This window comes from Neolamprologus multifasciatus, chromosome 7 (genome assembly GCF_963576455.1).
Source record: "Neolamprologus multifasciatus chromosome 7, fNeoMul1.2, whole genome shotgun sequence".
In the NCBI taxonomy this organism is placed as follows: domain Eukaryota; kingdom Metazoa; phylum Chordata; class Actinopteri; order Cichliformes; family Cichlidae; genus Neolamprologus; species Neolamprologus multifasciatus.
The window spans coordinates 39,425,868-39,447,551 of NC_140445.1; the positions used below are offsets into that span (position 1 = coordinate 39,425,868).

The 21,684-nt window shown below is 43.6% G+C and overlaps 1 protein-coding gene across 1 annotated transcript in view; it reads left to right on the plus strand.

Moving 5' to 3' along the window:
- The window catches only part of gfra2b (GDNF family receptor alpha 2b), a 135,982-nt gene that overhangs the window by 66,303 nt on the left and 47,995 nt on the right, over positions 1-21,684 (plus strand). Inside the window, exon 3 of the mRNA XM_085168821.1 lies at positions 1,063-1,140. Coding sequence (XP_085024947.1) covers positions 1,063-1,140 — 78 coding nt within the window. The remainder of the gene's footprint in view (positions 1-1,062; positions 1,141-21,684) is intronic.

Below are 21,684 nucleotides of genomic sequence, written 5' to 3' on the forward strand. Positions count from 1 at the left end.
ATAAAGAAAAAAATTACTGGGGATATGATCGAGAAGAGAAAATAACTGTCATATAGGAGCTTTTTTTACTGTTCCCACAGCAAATTCTCACATTCAATTTCTCTTTCATTCTCGAAACAACACAATATTCAAAAAGGAGACAAATGATCATGCTTTTTTTAATGTTTAACAGGCTCAGTGTTAGAAAAAAGGCACGCAATTTTGTACATAGGTTTTAGTGTTTCAGCCATCGCCATTTTGAGTTTTTTGGACTATATTTGTGTGGTTAATAGTCTGCGTCCCCAAATTGTATAAAAAAACCCCATCTAAATTGAAGCTCTGCCTTCGTGGACGCTCTGTTAGTACAGTAACTTCACAGCAGCCATATTATTGGTCGCATGATGTCATTAAAAGGGCTCCAAAAGGCTCCAAAAGCACAAACACAGACCAGAGGTCGAGTTCAGGTGAGTCCTAGTAGACAGCTAGCAGCTACAGCTGCTTGTGTCACCATCCACCTGTCAGTCAAAGAGGCCACGCCCCTTTGACTGACAGTAGAGGATCAATGACGGAGCCCTGTGGAATACCATGAGCTGTAAGAAGGCACTCTGTGGTGGTTTTTGTTGCTCACAGTGATTTCTGATAGTTACTGCTTCCAGTAAAACTCTGGTTTGAATGTAAAATACTTCAGGTCAGACCTTCAGAGGCTCATCATACATGCGGACTTATGTTTCTTAATACAAACATTTCTGTTAAGTTTATTGTGCATTTTTAATATATATACAGTATCATTAAACCACAGCACTTCTGCTTCTGTGTGAAACTAAAGGCTATCGTCAGTATTTTGTCTGACACTGACACCAGGTCAAATGTTTAGATGATTTACCAAAGTTACAACAATACAATTTAAACAGGCAAGTTAACATGGTTAACTGCTGCCTGCGCTGGTCGTTAGGTTTGGGTTTTTGGCTCTGGAGGTTGAGAAACATTTTCATGCACAGACAGGAGACCTTTGAAGGTTGTGCGCAAGTAGATGCAGACGGTTGGGACTGTACACTGAACATGCTTCTGTTTCCTGTTCCTCAGGGGAGGAGTTTTACGAGACGTCTCCATACGAGCCGATCCACTTCTCTGAGGAATTCAGACATGCCTCCATCATCTCAGGTAATGCCACCGTGTGTGTGTGTGTGTGTGTGTGTGTTTGTGGGAGCAGACTGAAGCAACGGACACACACTCATCTAGGTTGGTGTGGGTGGAGGAGGGGCTGATTAAGCTCGGGCCACTCGCTCCATCTGTGAGTGCGTGAATGAATGCGTCTTTGTAATTACAGACGTGTGAGAGAGCGTGCAGCTGAAGCAGCTCTTTCATAAAAACCTATTTTCCGTCCAAAATGCGTTTGTGCCTCTACATACTGCGCTCATTATTCAGAGGGCAGAGAGATAACCTCTGCTCCTTTTCATTACAGGCTGTCACATATCGTTGACATCCCACATGGATCAGTGTGGGGGTGGAAATGTGCTCAGGGCTGCAGCTAATTATTATATTTTCATTATTGATTAACCTGTAGATTACTCTTAATGAAATTATGAAATATTAAGTTTATTAAATGCAGAAAAAATGCTGCAAAAATGCTCATAAGTATTTTTTGGAGAGATTAATGTGACATGTTTCGAGTTTTTTCCCGCTGTTACATTTCTGTTGCTTTTCACTGCACCTCTGTGGAAACGTCTGCCGTGGAAAGTTTAAAGTATTCACAGTTTTGGAACGTCATGCAGTCTTTTGTGTGTGTGCGTGTGTGTGTGCGTGCGTGCGTGTGTGTGTGTGTGTGTGTGTGTGTGTGTGTGTGTGTGTGAAAGAGAGTGTGTGTGTGTTAGGAACAGAAAGTGTCAGGTGTGGGTGGTGTGGCTCGTTTAGTGGCCAATTACGTGTTGTTTCTAACTATAAAACATCCAGAGTGAGACCATGGCAGGATAATGAAATATACTCACATGTCCTGGTATATGAATCTCACTTATCCTCACCTGTATTAACATAATTAAACTTTATTTATACAGCACCAAATCACAACAGCAGTCACCTCTAGATGCTTTCTGTTGTGAGATAAAGACACTATAATAATACAGAGAAAACCCAACAATCAGACTCTGAGCAAGCACTTTGGTGACATTGAGAAGGAAAAACTTCCATTTAACAGGAAGAAACCTCCAGCAGAACCAGGCTCAGGGAGGGGCGGCCATCTGCCGTGATCGATTGGGGCGAGAGAAGGAAGACAGGACGAAGACACACTGTGGAAGAGAGCCAGAGATTAATAATAACTAATGATTAAATGCAGAGATGTATAAACACATACTGAGTGAAGAAGAAACACTCAATGCATCATGGGAATCCCCCAGCAGCCTACGTCTATTGCAGCATAACTAAGGGAGGATTCAGGCTCACCTGATCCTGTCCTAACTATATGCTTTATTAAAAAGGAAAGTTTGAAGCCTAATCTTAAAAGTAGAGATATTGTCTGTCTCCTGAATCCAAACTGGAAGCTGGTTCCATTCTACTTTTAAAAACTCTAGGAAAAACAAGTAGGCCTGCAGTGTGAGAGCGAAGCGCTCCAATGGGGTTATATGATACTATAAGGTCATTAAAATAAAACTGAGCCTGATTATTCAGTACCTTGTATGTGAGGAGCAGGATTTTGAATTCTGGATTTAACAGGGAGCCAATGAAGGGAAGCTAATATAGGAGAAATCTGCTGTTGCTGCAGCATTTTGAATAACTGAAAGGCTTTTCAGGGAGTTTTTAGGACCTATCCTAGTTTTGTATCATGTGTCACATGACTGTTGGTACCACCTGGTACCAAGTGCAAATGGCAGAAATTTTAAATGAGTTTCAATAAACTGATTTTGGTAAAGTATTGGTTTTTCTTGAGGCATATGTAACACATAGTTGCTCATCAGGAATGTTTGAAGGATGAAATGAGAACAGTGAAGCGGTTAGGGTCAGGCACTAAATCTACCCGGGTCATGTAAGGTGCTGAAAGCTGCTTATGAGGTTCAGACGCCCTGCAGTCACTGAGTGAAACTGTTGGATGTGTGTGTTCAGTCTTCTCCTTCATACATTCCAAAGAACCTCCTCGCTGTTGATATCACTGCTGCTGATGACTCAGTTATCATCACCACAGGATCCCTGCAGAGTTATCTTCTTTATCCTCATGCAATGAGCCAGCACCAAAAAATAAAACATGGAAAGGATTTGATGTTTTTGGATGCCATCGATGGAGGATTTCATGAAAAGATGCACTTAAATGAATCGATGTATTAAAAATGTGTTTTTCACTCTCTGTCAGCATGTTAGCAGGACTCCATTAAAGCTGTGCATGGCTCTCCGTCTTGGTCTCACACGTTCCTGAGGAGTGTTTAAATGTCAGACGCCCTGAGCGATACAGCGTCATTTACACTTTCTTTCTGTGTGTGTGTGTGTGTGTGTGTGTGTGTGTGTGGTCAAACATCTGTGAAATAGACTCACAGCTCCTTAAATTGGCTTCTGCTCTCTCAGATTAACACGAGTACAAACAACACGGTCAACGCAGGAGTGCTGCAACCAACACAGCTTCAAAAGCACTTTCTGCTCCTAACACACACACGCACACACACACATACGCACACACACACTTGTCTTCATATCTTAGTGAGGACATCTAAATGACATAACCCTTTCCTTAGCTGCTTACCCTAAACATCAAAAATGAATGTCTAACCCTAACCATAATCCTAACCTACCTGTAACCCTGACACTGGAACCACATTTTGAGTCTCAAAAATGTCTTCAGACTCGTGAGGACGGGCACTTTGTCCCCATAAGTTGCAACTATAGTAGCAATTTTTGGTCCTCACAAAGTCATGTAAACATGGTGCACACACACAGACACACAGAGGACACTGGTGCAGGTGTTGTGTAAAGTTTCCCTTATTTCCTCTAACACGGCGTCACCAAACACAACATTAATCTGTGGCCGCTCCTTTGCATGCGTGCAGGACAGGAGCGTGGGGGGAGGGGCCGGCTTGCAGTCCAATCACCTGTCATCAGGAGTCTGACTGCATGATGTGAAGATGTGCAGCGAGAGAAGCTCGAATGCTCCATGCTGATAAAATAAGACGGGGGTGGGGGGATAAGAGGATCATATAGAAGTGTGTTAAACAGCAGTGGCAAGAAGAAAGAGCCCTGGAACATTAAAGTACGTTTCAGACAAGAGTGTCGCAAATTGATTGGAGGGAAAGGCTAAGCGTGACAGAGTTTTTGTGAATACGGTGTGTGTGTGTGTGTGTGTGTGTGTGTGTGTGTGTGTGTGTGTGTGTGTGTGTGTAAGTGTGTGTACTCGAGAACTTGTTAACTGTTTGCAGACTCGAGGCGCAGTGAGAATACTTTAGCGTGTGCAGCGAATTAGAGCTGTAATGATTCAGCTCGTACAAGCAGCTGCAAACCTGATTATAAAATTTAAATATTGTTATCTCCTCTAAACAAACTCTCTGTTTGCATTCTCGGAGCGCCGCCACCAGAGGCGGAAAAAATGGGCAAAGCTTGTGGGTCTGCAGACTGAAGCGCCTTAAACCTGAGTTCCTCCTGATGCCCAGCAGGGGGCAGCTCCTGTCATGTCAGTAGAAACATGAATGAAGTCAAATTGTCCTTTGCAAGCAACTGATGTACTTGCAGCAGTCCACAGCAAATGTAGATATGTGGTCCATCCATCAAGTTCTCGGGCCACCCTGAGGTCACCTCCAATAAAGGCCAAGCCCACGAAACCTACATGCATGAAACATGCATGTAGGTAGCCATCCACTGCACAGTTGTCTTAAACTGGCAATTTCTCTGATGGCCAGCAGGGGGCGACTCCTCTGGCTGTCTGATTGTATAGAAGTCTTTGAGCGATTGAGCCTCCCACTCCCCTGATCTCTGAGCTCAGTGAACATCATCCTGATGAGTTCATGGTCTCAGTCACTGCTTTCAGGTCTCACTGAATAAAGCATGAAGCTTATTTTGAAGATTTGGAGAGTCAAAGAGGCACCATAGGGTGGTGTCCCTCAGTCTGTCATCATTCATCACGTTTGAAACATGGGACAGCAAAGTGCCCCAGAATCACAAAATCAGCACAGAGTGGAGGTCAGGGTGGAGGGGTGTGTTAGCAAAGCAGTGATGGTATACTTTATTCCCAAAATTTGAAAAATTCATGTGCAACCTATAACAGAATATTTAGGTCAAACTCAGCAACACAGTCTGACAAAGTAACCCAGTAAGGTAAAGTTACTGAGACAGAAAAAGTAACAGAGCTTAATAAGTAAATAACCCGAGATTTACAGAATTTACAAAAAATGTAAAATTTTTGTGATATGTATTGTTGTCGGGATAATAAATGTCTTATATCAGGATACGAGATTTTGGTCATATCGCACAGCCCTAATGTGTAGATGGATGTGCAAATGGATGGGCGGGCGGGTGGGTGGATAGATGGGTTGGTAAACTTTGAGTTTCGATGAAATGTTGTGTTCACAGACACAAAAAGTGATAAATTGACAGCAGCTCAGAAACTAAAAGGTGTCTTAGAAAGTAAGGTAGTCATTAAGCAGCAAGAGAGGCGGCACTGTAACAGGTATGTGATCTGATATGAGACAATACTTTAGTGAGCAGCAGGTAGTGTTACACTGTCAGGTGTTGTAAGTGAAGCTGATGCTGGCTGCTGTCAGACTCAGTTTACACAGCAGCCACTGAGCTGAGAGTTCATCCTCCCAAAGATGGAAATGTGCAGAGCAAAGCCCACAGAAGCAGCAGCTGGGATTATAATGCAACAGAAGCAACTTGAGAGTTCGTCTGAGTCAAACTCTGTTAGGTTCACTCTGATGGAGGAGTTTGGTGTTAGGTTGCTTAGGTTGGGACCCAGGGCAGAATTTAAGTTTACCAAAACTTGCTTTGACCCTCAAACAATGAAACTTCCTTTGTAATGATGTAACTTGTACGTTACATCACCTCACCGGACAAGCACAAAGCTCAGTATTTTAGAAAATATCTAATTAAAAATCCTGTGAACAACTACAACTCCCAGGGTGCATTTCACTAACTTATAACACTCTGTTAAAAATTATAACATTTATAACTTTATAACATCCTGTAATAAAATTTCAGTTCTTCTCCTTTAGCTATCCCAGCATCCTCCTCTGTCTCACCAGCCCTCTTCATGTCCTCCTTCACTCCTCCCTGCAGCTCCACCTTAATCCTCTACCCTCCCTCCTCTGCACATCTTCAAACCATCTCAGCCTCTGGGACTCTAATGGACTCCCAGTGAACATCTGAACATCTGCAGCTCAGCATCATGGATAACATTTTAGCTCAAGTTAACTCTTTTAATTATCTTAATGATAAATGAAATACTGTAGTTGTAAATAAAGTGTTGCATGTATTCAACTTTTAATGGTTTTTAGATGCACTTGCTGTGGAAACTAAAAAGCAGCAGTTAGTCTCTGTGTGGTCACTTAAATGTTGGATTTATTGTAATGTTTTACTTTGAAAAGCATCCGTATACGGTCGTGTGGTTTAAATACAGCTTGTTTGTTTCCTCTTTGTGCTGATGATTCAGAGACGGCATGATTCACTTAATCAGACACAATCACGCTGCAGCTGATGGCCAGGCTCATCATCACCACTCACCCAAATAAAGGGCTCTTCATCTTCTTCATGTTCATCTCTAAAGCCCCTAATCTGCATTCATTACACCCCTCTGCATGTTTTCAGAGACTCTACAGCTCCAGATGTTTCCCCTTATTCAGCTGTCTGACCTGATCAAGGTCTGAGCCTGTTCAGAGTCCACATTTACATCTGAAACAACAAAACAAAGACACAGCAAGGATGCAGCTGTCCTCACTTCAACTTCAGCTTGGGCTCAATTATATCTGGAAGAGATATGAGAGGGACAGAAAGAAAGACAAAGGAGGCGAGACGAGAATATGAAAGGATAGATAGAGGAAAGGACATGAGGAAAGGAAAGAAATGGTGACGCCAGCGGTCCGGAGGGAGCAATGGGAGGAAAGAAAACCGAGAGGAGTGGAGATGATAAGAGAGGAGGAGAAATGTGAGACGAGAGCTTGGAAAAGCAGAAAGCGAGGAGAGTTGATGGCAGCAGAAAGGAGAGCGGAGCAGATAATTTAACCACAGGGGAGGAAGACGTTTCCTCTGACGCAGCCATGTCTGTGCGCTCGCTCAGGACACCGTCCGCCCAGCGTCCTCCACGTTCAGAGGAGGCAAGTGGGTTTTTCTGAGATTCACTCTGACTTCAGACACTTCCCTGCAGCTGTTCACTTCATCATCACAGAAAAGTGAGAAATTATGTTTAGTATAGAGGGGGTCACTCACTGTTAGCCAAACATATACCTGAATGGAGCTGAGGTCAGAGGACAGCCAGGTAAGGTGCTGCAGGGATGTCAGCATGCAGGATCCTCAGGCTTAGCGCTGCGACTGCTCTCCATCATGGCTATTGGTAGTGGCACTAGCAGAGAGCAGGTGAACATGTTGTCCTCAGAGTTGATATTAGGAGAAGATTTTGGGTGCAGTTTGGGTCAGAACATCTCCAAACCTGCAGCACTGTTGGCGTTCCTGGTCTGCAGGGGCGGGATCTATCAGAATGACTCAAGGAAGGAACAGCGGTGACTCAGCGACAGGGTCACGGGCGTCTCACTGATGCACATAGCGAGTGAAGGCTGGCTGTGTGGTCCGATCCAACAGACGAGCTGTTGGACCTCAAACGCTTATGCAGACTCTGATAGGATGCACAGAGCATCACCTCTGACCCCTGTCCACGTCTGAAAGCTCCAACTGTGACCTGGACCCCAGAGCTCGTCTGCACCACAGCACCGGATGGAGACCAGTGGAGTCTCGAGTGGAGTCTGATCGCTGTCACCTGACTCATGATCTCAGCTGCTTACATGTCATTACTCCATCAGCACACAGCTTATCCACTGAAGTCCCTGCAACATGCTACATCTCACCTGCACCTGTACCTTTCACCATCATTTCCTCAGCTCTGGTACATGAGCTGACTCCCGCTCCACTGTGTCTGGATTTCTTCTTTCACTTCAGCCTAATTTCAGCTTCTAGTTTCTGCTCCACCTAAACTTATCTCTGAATCCCTGTTTTGACCTTCATTTCAACTTTTTCACTAAGTCCTTTAATCTGTGAGTTCCTCTGCTTTAAGTGATTAAGTGCTCGCACCCTCCTCGGCCTCTGTTTTTAAGAAGAAAAAACTTGTCTTTAACAGTTAGTTTTAGAGTTCAATTCGATTCAAGAGCAGTTTTCTGGCTGCCACTTCTTTCAGTGCTTTAACAGCTAAACTTTTATCCTCCCGTGTTGTTTATCTGCTTTCAGAGGTTACATTTCAGTTTATTTCCAACATCATTTGACACTTCAAACCCCTTCAGGTTGTTTTTAAGGAAAAGAGATGAAATGGCTTCTTTCAGCTCTTCAGCTTCCTTCCCTTTGTTGAATTTGCCTGACTCGTCCCTGTTTGATGCATCACACCTTGTCAGTTATCTGTCAAACCAACACACCAGAAAAATTCTGTTTATGTGCATTTTTCAACCCCCTTTGGGTTTTTTTTAGTAAAAACTTGCCAGAGTAACCATATTTCCTGTGTTTTGCTCTTTCACATTCGTAATGAAATTAGCAGATTAGGTTTAATCTCACTGAACGTTCTGTGTAGCAGCAGCAGGCAGCTGGACACGCCGCCGTCAGGTCAACACAACAACAGCATGAACTAATAAAAAATGTGTGAGAAGCACGATAGTTACAGAAAGCCATTTGATTCTGACTTTAATGGGGACATTAGGATTAGCACTGGCATTAGGATTTGGATTAGGATGAGGATTAGCCCGGTGCTACACAATGCAGCACAGCTACTCTTTGGAGACCAGCAGCCCGAATACAACACGTGATATTTAAATATTTACAAGACAAAATTAAAGTGTTCTTCATTTAAGAGTTCAACACTTCCATAATTAAAACAGAATTTCTGAGTGTTATGTAATGAACCACACATTTTTACTCATTGGCTTACAACGAAAATATGGTTGTTGAAATTCTCTGTGATTCGTAGTTTGCTGGTCATAGTTATGTCACACAGAGCCTCACAGAGGCTGACTGAACACCAAGGCAACCAGTGTGGAGCTGTCAGCTCCAAAGTGATGCTGGCTGTGAGAGATGAGAGGCTCATATGCGGTTGGAGGCCGCAGTTATAGCAACCAGAGGGGCCTATGGCGCGATATGGCAGCCTCGCTTCTGTCAGTCCGCCCCAGGGCAGCTGTGGCTACAACTGTAGCTGCCTCCACCAGTGTGTGAATGTGAGAATGAATGAATAGTGGCATTGTAAAGCGCTTTGGGTGTCTTGAAAAGCGCTATATAAATCCAATCCATTATTATTATTATTAACCGTTGCCTTTGAACCGGGGACCAGGTGTGTTGCTGTCGTGACTTCACTCTGCTCTGGCTGATGATCATGTGACTGTACTCTAATGGAGCTGCCACGTGTTGCATCTATCTGTGCCCAGCTCAAAATTAGGACGTTTGCAAAGCAAGTAATCCAGCAGATTAATGACAGACCTCCTGCTGTGGATGGATCATCTCGTATGTTCTCTCACCTGGTTTTTGGCATTGTCTTCCTGTCATGTGACGATGTTCGTCTCTGCCCATCAGGGACCCTGAAGATGAACTTTACTGAGTAACCCTCATCCTCCATTTTGCAGGTAGCTAGCCAGCATTTAATCCATTCTTATATAATCTAGTTTAGGCACAGCAGTGCTGTATGTTGTTTGTTAGTTCAGTCAGGATGAACTTTACTGAAACAGCTGGAAGCACAGACACTCATCATTTAATTTTTTAACTCAGAGTTATTTTTAGGGAGTGAAGGAGGATTTAGACTCGGACATGGTTAGTGGTGTCCGTATGAAGTTTGGAGAACTTGTTGTGATATTCTGTCACATGTAAAATGATTAAGTCTTGAGAGCCTGCTAGCAGGAACCCTTGAAGCTGTTTGCTGAGCTGCGAGGTTTCTGTTGTATTTCAGGGTGCTTAAAGAACCACATGCCTGGGTTTGTTCAGAAGTTAGTGCAGCTACACTCACAAAAACCCGGCAACTCTTCAAATGGTGCTCAGACCACGTCTTCACTCATACATCTGGAGGTGTGAGAACTCTTCATTAGGGGTACGGACTTGTCACTAGTGATGTGCGATACCACTGATTTTCTTTCCGATTCGATACCAAGTAATATTCAGGGTGGTATCGACGATACTGATCCGATACCAATACTTTGTAGAAAAACTTATTTTATTTATTGTATTTCAAATTATAGCGTCATAATGATTACAGGATATCAGATTACTTGTTCTTATCACTTAATAATGTAGGGTTCATCATATAGAAAAAAAAATGAAGTTGTGCACTATTTGAACACCTTGCCTGCCTGCAGCACTAAAGGACTCCGTGAGAGACGTCTGTCTCGCCCTAGCAGCACCTGTCCCTGTCCTCCTCTTCAGTTCGCCTCAACATACGCTCCTCATATTCTGTGATATGATTTACTTTGAGGTGTTTGACAAGGTTAGTGATGTTGCCACAACCATACATGCCAACCCTCCCGATTTTTCCGGGAGAATACCGAATTTCAGTGCCCCTCCCAAAAATCTCCCGGAGCCACCATTCTCCCGAATTTCTCCCGATTTTCCACCCGGACAACAAAATTGAAAAACCATATCGCAGAATTCATAGCGTGGCCCAGCCAATTCCAGTTTCCAACAATGGCGGCAGCTACTTAGTTTTAATATTACTCTTATTTCTCTTTCTGGGTCGCAAAAAAACTTTTAACATATTTTCAGGTGAGAATGTAGCTGTGTAAACTTCAAATATCTGAGCCGACCGACACATCGTCTTCAAACCCCCGCGGTCTTTCGCTACTCGGGTTAAACATGATATATAAGTCACTTTGATAACTTAAAAATGTTATTGTTTGGCTTTTTCAGTGTTTTATTTGTTCATGAGTAAATCGGTTTGGCTGAGATTAAAGTTATTAGATTAGATTAAATTAAATGTAACTTTATTAATCCCTTGGGAGGGTTCCTCCGGGGTTTTCACACAGCTGAATAAACGTCAGACAGAAAACTGATTAAACAGAAGAGTTTACGTCAGCACCCGGTTATATGTTAGATAGCAAGGAGCAGACAGCAGAGTTTCACTCCACTGAGGGAGCTCGTGACGTATACCCGGCTTTCTTTAGACCGCGAAGGCCGGGTCCTCAGGTGGAAGCAGCCTCTGAATTTGGACACCCCCGCTGTTTCCGGGCCAGCCAATAATAACGGTGACATTTAACGTATTTTATCTGATAAATAAACCCTGTAAAATGTATCCCCCCCCCCCAACAGCCCTTTTGAATGTCTCCCTAGTATGGCCACAACACCTCACTTTTGGAATACTTTTTTGCCACATGTATCGCAAACCACGTCTCAGCTGTTTGTGGAGGTAAAATAAGTCCGCACATGACGCTCAGCCATTGTTGTGAGTGCGCGCGCCAAGGGGCTGCGAGACATTTATACAGCCGTATTTCGTACATGACTATGAAAGGCGGAAGAGGAAGTAGTTCCTTTGAATGTAGACAATCCGAATGTTATAGTTTCTTTCCACTGTGTTCCTGTTAATGATAAACTAAAATATCGATATTTTAATGTGAGAATCGATTCTAGAACATAAATGATTGGTATCGGAGGAATCGATATTTCAGGATCGATCCGCACATCACTACTTGTCACATGTCGAGTTTAGAAAGTCAAAGAGCTAAGCCAGTCAGACTCAGTAGCTGTGACTGCAGGTTGTTTGTGTGGGTGGTGGATCATTCCTCCACCACATGAAGTTGAATGCAGGTGTGAACCCCCCGGTCTACCACAGAAATGCTCCTCAGCCTGTTTGGGGTCACCTGTGAAAGGTGGAGCTGACAGAGCTGCAGGTGGTGTGGGTGTGCTCCATCCTGCTGCACTCACGTCTTCCCTTCTTGTCTTCATCTTCTCACTCTGTCACAGCTCGACCTCTTTTCCTTTTCCCCTTCATCTCCCCGCTCGCTCTCTCTCTCCTACGCCCACATCCTCCCTCCAGTTCTGTTTCTGACCTCGTTAGATCGTGTCTCCGTGGTGTGTATATATCTATAATGGACACTGGAGCAGTGTTTTAATAAAACATTATGTGTGTGTGTGTGTGTGTGTGTGTGTGTGTGTGTGTGTGTGTGTGATTGTGTGTGTGTGTGTGTGTGTGTGTGTGTGTGTGTGTGTGTGTGTGTGTGTGTGTGTGCGCGTTTAGCCCTGAGCGGGGCTCTGTGTGTATATCTGTTGAGACTGTGTGTGAGGAAGATAACAGGACAACCTAGGGCAACTCTCTAATTGGCCCGCACTCCTGCCCCGGATACTCGCTCTCTTTCTCTCTCTATATATCTGCTCTTCTTCAAACATTGCGCTCATATCATTCCTTCTTCTTCTTCTTCTCTGCTGGAAGGTAGAGAGAGCCAGGTAGAGGGAGGAAGACGCCGCGGGTCGAGAGGGTTAAACAGTGAGACAGACTCTAATGAAACAGTCACTCTGAAGGAGGAGGAAGCGGCTTTGTTATGTATTCAGCTTGTGCTAGCACACAATCAGAGCTCTGCAGCGCTGTGGTGTGAATGTGCTGTGGTGTGAAGCTGTTTGCAGTGAGGAAGGATTTAAACGTTGTACCTGAGTCAGGTTTGGAAATCTTTTCGCCTGCAGTAGTGGCAAAAGTGCTTTCCTGTACATCTTTAATTCATGGAGCTTTTCTCTACTCTTAGTTCAGAGCTGATGTTAAAGTCAAGTTTAACAAGAAAGTCCAGTTCATGAATGGCTGGCTTTGCTGACTGGTATATATGGATGGTATATAAAAGATAGACATAACTGAACTGCACACTAGTGTATGATGATCTGTTCTAAATGCCCATCATTTGCATGGTGGTCACCTGCTAATACCTACTAATCAAAGCCTCACCCCCCTAAATTGGAGCTCTTCTTGCATGGTCTGTTAACACAGTAAGCTCATAGCAGTCATACTATTGGTCACATGATGTCATTAAAAAAAACTCCAAAAGGCTCCAGCAGCACACACGTGGTCCAGAGGTCCAGTTTAGGTAAAGCCTAGCAGACAGCTAGCAGCTACAGCCACCTTTGTCACCATCCACCTGTTAGTTAAAGAGGCCACGCCCCTAATAATGCAAACTTTAAGCCTTAAAACAGGTGAGTTATAAAAACACTCTGCCCCATAACGTTGTTACAAAGGAGGAAACATTTTGTGCTGTGACAAACAAGAACATGATTTAAATGTGTAAAAAGTAGAGGATCAATAATAGAGCCCTGTGGAACGCCACGGCCCCAAGAAAACACTCTGTGATGCCCTGTTCTCTTTTCTTGTGACTCACGGTGATCTCTGATGGTTACTGCTTCCAGAAAACCCCTCATTTATATGTGGACTCATGTTTCCTAAAACAAAAAATGCTGCTATTTGAAGTCTTCAGTCTCTTAATACATATGGCAGGTCTAGTGCTCATTTAACCACAGCTTTTCTGCTTCTCTGTGTGACACTGAAGGATGCCTTCAGTATTTGACACTGACACCATGTCAAATATTTGGATGATTTACCAAAATTCATGCAATTATACCACAGTGCAAGTTAACAGGTGAGTTATAAAAACATCCTCCCACTGTACAAGTGATATGAAGGTGTTAGAATTATCCACAGAGACCAAGAAGTTTGTGTATCAGGCTGTAAACATGTTTATTTTTACTGTAAAGATTTAACATGGGAGTCTATGGGGGCTGGCTCACTGCTGCCTCTGCTGCTTTTCTGTTTTTCTTCTTTGTTATTGCTCCATAATAAATCACATCCACAGCTTTTCATCATATTCATGTCCTCTCCCCAGTCTGTGAATACTGGTGTCTGCAGCTTCCATGTTAAAAAAAAAACAAGAAAAGAAAAGAAAAAAAGTCCCTAAAAACAAAAACTGTTGTCAGTCATAAAAAGCAGCTTTCAGAGTTTCTGTTGAAGTGTGCAGCTGTTATTTCACAGTTAATGAAAATATCCCAGCAGCTATTTTTATCACATCCAAGTGCAACATGCACAATGTGAAGCACTTTTACACAACAGTCAGTGGAAATCTGGCACCCTGCTGTAGTCTCATAATTTATATTTTAATAGTGCATAATACTCATTTTAAATAACTTTTATTTTTATGGCTCAAAAGTTTGAGGCGACCCAGAAAAATTTCTTTCAAACTTTTATTTAACAAATGAGCAGCATGAAGAGGGAGTGCATAAAAAGTACAGCGAAGACATTAACAAGGATCTTTATGATTTTTTCTCATAATGACGTTCTTGTGAGAAGAAATGGAAACATCCTCCTGTACACCTGTGTAGATGTCCCATTAAGATCACTAATGATTAGTGATTTGTGATGTCATTAATCATTAAAACTTCTGATCAACTTTATGCTGTTTTGTGCCATCCTTTGAAAACAAACGTGGCCTTTTATTGGTTTTATGCAGCTTTTCTGTGCTTCCAAACTGAGTGTTTCTTCAGTTATGGAGCATTAAAGAGGATTCTGCAGTTCAAATTGATAATAATGCATTCCCTCAGGCTGATGTAGAATTTAGTGTCATATTAACAGTGACGGCCTAACCAGGTGATGGACTCTTTCTAACCTGGACAGAGGGAGCAGCTGCCTCTGCTGTGCACAGCCACAAAATTAAGACGAGTGCGTGTGGACCGGAGGAAGCCTGCTTCATTTCTCAGAATCGATATAATCGGGTGTGAGGAGATGTTGGCTGCCCCTCAGAGACCAAACACGCCCATTTAACTAAGCGCGCTATGGAAACATGCGCTAAAGAAGGCTGCATAAATTCAGAAATTATTCATGGGCTGGAAGCACAAGTTTTTTGTATGTCCCTGAACGTGCCGTGAAACAGTGTGCATAACGAGCGCAGCACAAACCTCAGCGACACTGAGCTACCTTCATTTCGATTTCTGGACATAAGCTGTTAAATCCTCGTGCATGTTCTCTCGCTGTTTTGTCCCACTTCAAAGCCGGCGCTGTTTGGATGTGGAGAATGAGAATGTTCCGGCTGTCCTGCAGGAATATAAGCACATTGTGGCTTTATCTGTGCTGTCTGTCAAGGATGAAGATGTCGAGTTTTTCGCCATATTCAGCTCAGCGAGAACGACTCCAAACTGCTGAACTTTAATGAAACCAACCAGGCCAGCGAGCGTTTAGCTGCTGAAGCTGCTGTGGAGGCAGAGGTGATATCAGGCCAATCAGGGTGATGAAGCAGCTTCATTAAAGCTGGAAAATGAGCTTCAAGTCAAAAAGGTTCAAACAGCCTCGCTGTCCTCAGTTATATTTGCATACTGGCTTTAATGCACCTGATTACCTCATCAGCTCATTAGCTGCCCAGCATCACTGGTGTGGATATCTCTAGTAGGTGTGACCAACACCTGGTTGTAGGCTCAGTCATCTGTTTTCACCTTATTAAATGGTGCTGATGTCGCGCTGATGAAGTGGCTTTTAGGCCTTAAGTGGCTGTCAGCTCAAGGACAAAGACTTATTTTAGAGGTTTTTTTGCATAACATGCACCTCCCAGTACCTTTAACTGCCTTTATCTGAACTTCAATCAACTTTCAGCTCTTCTTCTGCTTTACTGCAAAAAGTTCTGCATGTCTTCCACAAGGGAACCAGTGACAGAGAACAGAGAACTGATGTTGTCTGACAAAGACAGACTAATTTTATCAACAGCACAAAGCTCTGTCATGAGGAAATGAATCTAATGGTATAAAAAAACAAAAAACTTGCATGAATAACAAAATCAAAGCAATTGATATAGTGTATTTTAATATTTTGAGAAAATTAAAGTCAAATTTATGCAAATGTTTATTTTTGCATCAGAGCAACTTCATGTCACATCTGCAGCTCAGCACCATCAGCAGGCAAAGCAGCAACCTTCCAAAATGAGTCAGACATCTAGCTGTGTGAATAACTGGGCAGCCAGATAATTAAAGTGTTAATTTTTCATGAGAATAGGAACGAGTCTTAGGGAGTTGCTCCGAGGTAAGACATTTACGGAGTTGGAGACACTGAAGCCGTGCACAACATCATCTACTACAGTCAACAACATCCTACCCAATTGACGGCCTTCGAGTGAATCAGCAGCCCTCTCCAACATCTTTAAACCCTTCAGGAGGCTCTGAAACATCCTCATCATCAGCTCTGCCAGCCCGGTCAGCTCATTCATGATTGATCTGGTAGAAAGATCTACCAACCCAAAAGTATGATCAAAGTTTGCTGTTGGAGACAAACAGAGTTACAGCTCATCGCTCTGCATTCAGCGTACTTCTCTTCCACCTCCACCTCCTCTCTCTGCCTGTCAAACGTTTTCTGCTCAGTTAGATAAAGTGAAAAGTTTGGATGCGCTCGACGGTGGACGGCTCCATCATTTCCAGACGATTCACTCTCTGCACTCAGATGATGGGCAGACAGAGTTTTTGGGGAAAGTGCTTAAAACAAAAACTTTCTGCAGATCATTAGCATGAGCGAGACACCTGCTGGGAATGTAGGACGCTGGCTGTTGTGCAGTTTATGCATGAAGCAGCATCACTCAGTGACAGCATCTCTGCCTCTTCACCCTCTCAAACATTATCAGTTTCTGTCGAAGGACCTTATCATTGATTCTTTTCCTCATCAAAAATCAGTTTTCAGTACATCTGTGGTGGGCAATGCCCAAACCTTAAAGCCTCTGCAAACCCAAACCCACAACAGCCTGCTGTGGGTTTGGGTTTGCCTGACATGCTGCTGTGGAGGTGTCGGGGTAAATATTCAGCTAAGACCCTTTGAACCAAAACCACAAGCTGACCAGCAAGTAAAAGCACAAAATAGAAGCAGAGTAGAAAACAATGAGAACAATTAAAAAACAATACTCCCGCAGGATAACATGTCCAATTTCCCCATGCAACTTGATTGCTCTTTATAAGTAACTTACAACTCACTCCAAATAACTCATCCTGAGTCCTTCACATGTGAATGATTCCACAGGCTTGACAGGAGAGTCAGGGAAGTCATTTAAAGAGCACCTGGAACAGATCTGGGTTTAACCTTTCTTCTGGTTGTTATTTTTCTGCATCAGATTTAACAAGTGTGAGAAAAAACTCAAAGTATGAGAGATGTTTCCTGAAAGACGTGTGGGTGGTGAAGACGTCTTCACGATGGCTCGACTTTCTGCTTTCATGGAGCCACAAAGCAACACCTCAACAGCTCGAGCTTTCCTAGAAACACACAACGGCTAGTGTGTGTGTGTGTGTGTGTGTGTGTGTGTGTGTGTGTGTGTGTGTGTGTGTGTGTGTGCGTGTGTGTGCGTGTGTATTGTACTCTGTCAGTAGATGTTTGAGGTCAAAGAAGAACATGTTCCAGAGGGCCGACTCTGTCACTGATAATAAAATGTTTTAAACCACCAGAGAGCATCCCATCCTGTAAACTTCTACATATGTAGCATACGGAGAGCCTGAGTGTGTCTGTGTCTGTGTGTCTGTGCGTGTAACTATGTGTGTGTGTATGTTCGTGTGTGTATGTCTGTGTATGTGTGTTTGCGTCTGTGTGCGTGTGTGTTATCTGCAGTGTGAAGATGCTGATAGGACCCTGCAGAGGTGCATTGATGGTGACCACATTCATATTTAATTAGTGAGGCGTCAGTCAGAGGTGATGGCAGCTCACAGCGGTGTCCTCTCTGTCACCTCGGCTCACTCTGGCCGTATCGACACAGACGTGGTGCAGAAGTTCAAAGGATGAAACGATGCTGCTGCATAGCTGCAGATCTGAGCAGCAATCACAGGTTGAGAGTCTTCATGGAAGCAAATGACATCAGCGTGTTGACAGAAGCATGTTGTTGCTGTATAAAATACTGACAGTGGTTTTTGCATAAATATGAAAATCCAAGGTCACTTCTTTCTGGAGTTGTAAAAACTGGACCTCTGACCTTGAGGTCAGAGTTGGAGGTGAAGTTGTCTGAAGGTCTAGGATAGATAAATGTTCCCAGCTTTGAGGCTGAAGACCTGCAGGGACCAGCTGTTACCTAAAAACCCACCACCTCCACCTTTTCCTAATGAATTTGAATCATCTTTAAAGAAGTGAGTTTTAAAAGGTTTCGGTTTAGCGCACAGCATGTTAGGTATTTGAGATTGCAGTATTGACATCATCCCCCACTCTTCCAGAGTGGATGAATCTGCATCCGGTGTCCCGTGCTGCTCTCAACCTGAGGAGGTTCAGCTCGATGGTTTTTGTGTAAACAGAGAAACCGGCTCACTGAGCTCATACCTCCACCGAGGAAAAGCCAATTTAATTCATATTTCTGAGGTTTGGAGGCTCCACTCCTTCGAGGACTCTCTGCATGAGATTATATTTTCTGGGGTTTCATTGATCGTGCCCAGTTTTCTGCCTCACAGGAAGCCTTTGATTTCTCTGCTCATCACTGGAGGGCATGAATCTGGAGGTGTTGTCAGTCACTGATGTAAATTTGCTAAAACACTGAGGGAAATGTCATGATGCCACGCTTCATGATCTGTCCCTGAGCCACAGATACAGCTGTCTTTTCCATTGGAGTTGTGTGATTGGATGTGTTAGGCTGAGACTTAATGGTGTCCACACGTGTGTGTTCACACTCGACATGCTGGTGTGACATTCACAGGCGTGATTGGATCTCACCGTAGCCCTGGAGACAAGGAGGTGTCGTTGTTCTGTAGATCCTGATTGTGTGTGAGGGCAACAGACGTGCTCAGCTCTGCTGCTGCTGCAGGTAGAGCCGCAAACATCACGACCCACCCACCCAGTCTCTGAGCACACCATTAAATACAAAATCACCGCCCATTTTATTAGGTACACCTGTTCAATCCGTCATTAACACTGATGTCTAATCAGCCAATCACACGGCAGCAGCTCAGAGCCTTTAGGTGTGCAAACGTGCTGGAATTCAAACTAGAGATGGTCTCGTCCAGGTATCGATAGTATCAGATCGATGCTTTATTTCTATCCTCTATGTGCAGCTCACTGAAGCGTGTCAAATAAGTTATTTTTTAATAAAATTCTACACCCCGAACATGAGCTATGAAACATGTCTGTTCTGACTGTCTGCTTTATTTACAGCCTGCAGCACAGAGAAAGAAATAGTTAATAATATAGTTAAAAATATCACTATTGGCATCGATATCGGTATCAGTGGTACTGGCCCTGTATTTACCTGGCGTTGGATATACACCAATCTGCAGAGTGGCGCAGCACGAGTTCAAACTGAGCATCAGAATGATAAGAAAGTTGCTTTAAGGGCCTGAGGGCGGCGCTGTTGTTGGTCTGAGTGTTGCACAATCTGCTAATCTGCTGCGATTTTACCACCAACCACCATCACAGACATCAGTAGACATCAGCTCTCTGGGAGGAAACGCCCTGCTGAGCTCAGAGGTCAGAAGAGAAACAGCAGACTGCTGATAGAAAGGTACTCATTACAACCAACTGGAGAAGAGCATCTCTGAACCTTCAAGCAGATGGGCTGCAGCAGCAGAAGACCACACGGTGTCATTCCTGTCAGTAAGAACAAGAAACTCAGACTCACAAAACAGTCTGGTTTCTGAAAATGACGACAAGTTCGCTGCACTCAGTCCAACAGAGCACCTTCACCTTCATCACAAAGGCAGCAACACACCTGCAGAAACTGTGTGATGATGTCATGATGATGTCATACCATGGAACAAAATCTGAGGAACGTTTCCAGCAGCTTGTTGAGTTAAAGCAGCTCTGAATGAAAAGAGCCCATCCACATCCTAACAAGGTGTAACTAATAAAGTGGCCAGTGTTTAATTAAAGTCTAAGAACACATTGGCGGCATAAAGTAAATGTAAAGAAATGAACACACACACTGTGTCCTGTCCCTCAGTAGGCTTCCAGACGTTGGCCATCAGGGAACAGGATGATACAGAAGGATGATTCTTAACTGTGAATCATGCAAAGCCACTCTGATAAATTTCATGAGTGAAAAATGGAGCAGGGCGCGATCAGGGAGTGCTTCATTTAAACCCACTAAACTCAGGATGTTCAGTATTTGGATGAAGCCACTCAGGAGAAGAAACCTCAGCCTGTCAGTCACATTTAATAATCAGCACTCAGGTAAAACAGATCAGACTCAATGAAGCTCAGCTCGTTAACAAAGAAGCTGCACTGATGCTGATGGTGTCTTACCACGTTGCTGATGATATCGTTTAATCAGCACCTCACAGGCCGTCAGCTGACCCCCTCTCCCTGTAATGTTCTGTAGCCAGTGAGCAGAGACCTGTCAGACATGCCGCCAGTCCTTCGGCCTGCTTCTGCTCCACTTAAGACTATTTGCCTGTTAGCAGCTGACCCAGGGTCAGCCAGTCTGGGCGTGTCCCTGTGTATCATGAGCTCATCAGAAACGTACACAGCGGTGGTGGTCAGAGCAGTCTGCCTCACAGGCAGGAGATGCTAATCAGCACAGCTGTACATGTGAATGCAGGTAATCACATGTAATCACATGTGGGTACATGTGATTGCAGCACTCAGACCTGACATGGACACGACTACAGCACTTTCACTGCTTCTGCAGCGTGCTCACTGTTAAACCCTAACACAGTTGCAGGACACAGAACCACTTACACTGCCTCCTGTTACAGTCCTAATTAGGTCACATGGTGAGTGCACTGATGGAGCTGAAGGTGTTGATGGAGGAAGGACAGACTTCTGTGCTGCTGTTTGTTGGGTGGATGCGAGCAGGTGGATGCTGTGCTGTTTAGGATTGTGTCACAGTGAGCTGGCTCTGAGAGCAGGGAGCCCTGACTGACGGAGGCATGTTCTGTGTCTGTTTGTGGGTCTGTGTGCGGCGCTGATTGCTGTTTTGTGTGGTTTTCTTTCTTCACAGTCTGAGTTGTTAAAATGTTTCTGTGTGGATGTTGAGTCTCTCTATTAAACACGTCCAATATATAAAAGTAGTTTTATATATTTGAAGAAGGATGCAGACTGATTGACTCTGAATCATGGAGCAAACTTAAGCAGTAACTGGTTTACGCAGGATTACAGAGGATTAGTCACATGAGCTCGTACAGTGTACCAAAGACAGCTCTTCTTCATTTAAGTTTATCTGAATTCATCACAACAACTCAGACATCCTGATAAAAATCTCATTTATAAAATCTCAGCTTTGTATTTAGAGTTTTCTGTTTTAGGAAGAAACACAGTTACAATGATGACCTTTAACCTGTCCAATCACGATGATCTGTGATCACTCTGCTCTCATCCTGTGATTATTGGGCATGCGGGTGCAGGCTAGAGGGCTGACGGAGCAATCAGTCACACATCGTTTGTGTGATTTTAATATGTTATTCAGTACAAACATGTCACTGGGTTTACACAAAGATCGCAGGTTAGATAAATCAGAGATGTTCCTGGCAACTAATTTCTTAGGCTACTAAAAAAAAGATTCTTCAACAATGAACCATGCCGCTTCATTATCAACATTACACGTTATACTCCAGACAGCGAGGCAGAAAAACACTTTAAATAAAATGATGTTAAATATTGTATGAAAACATGTTAGTACA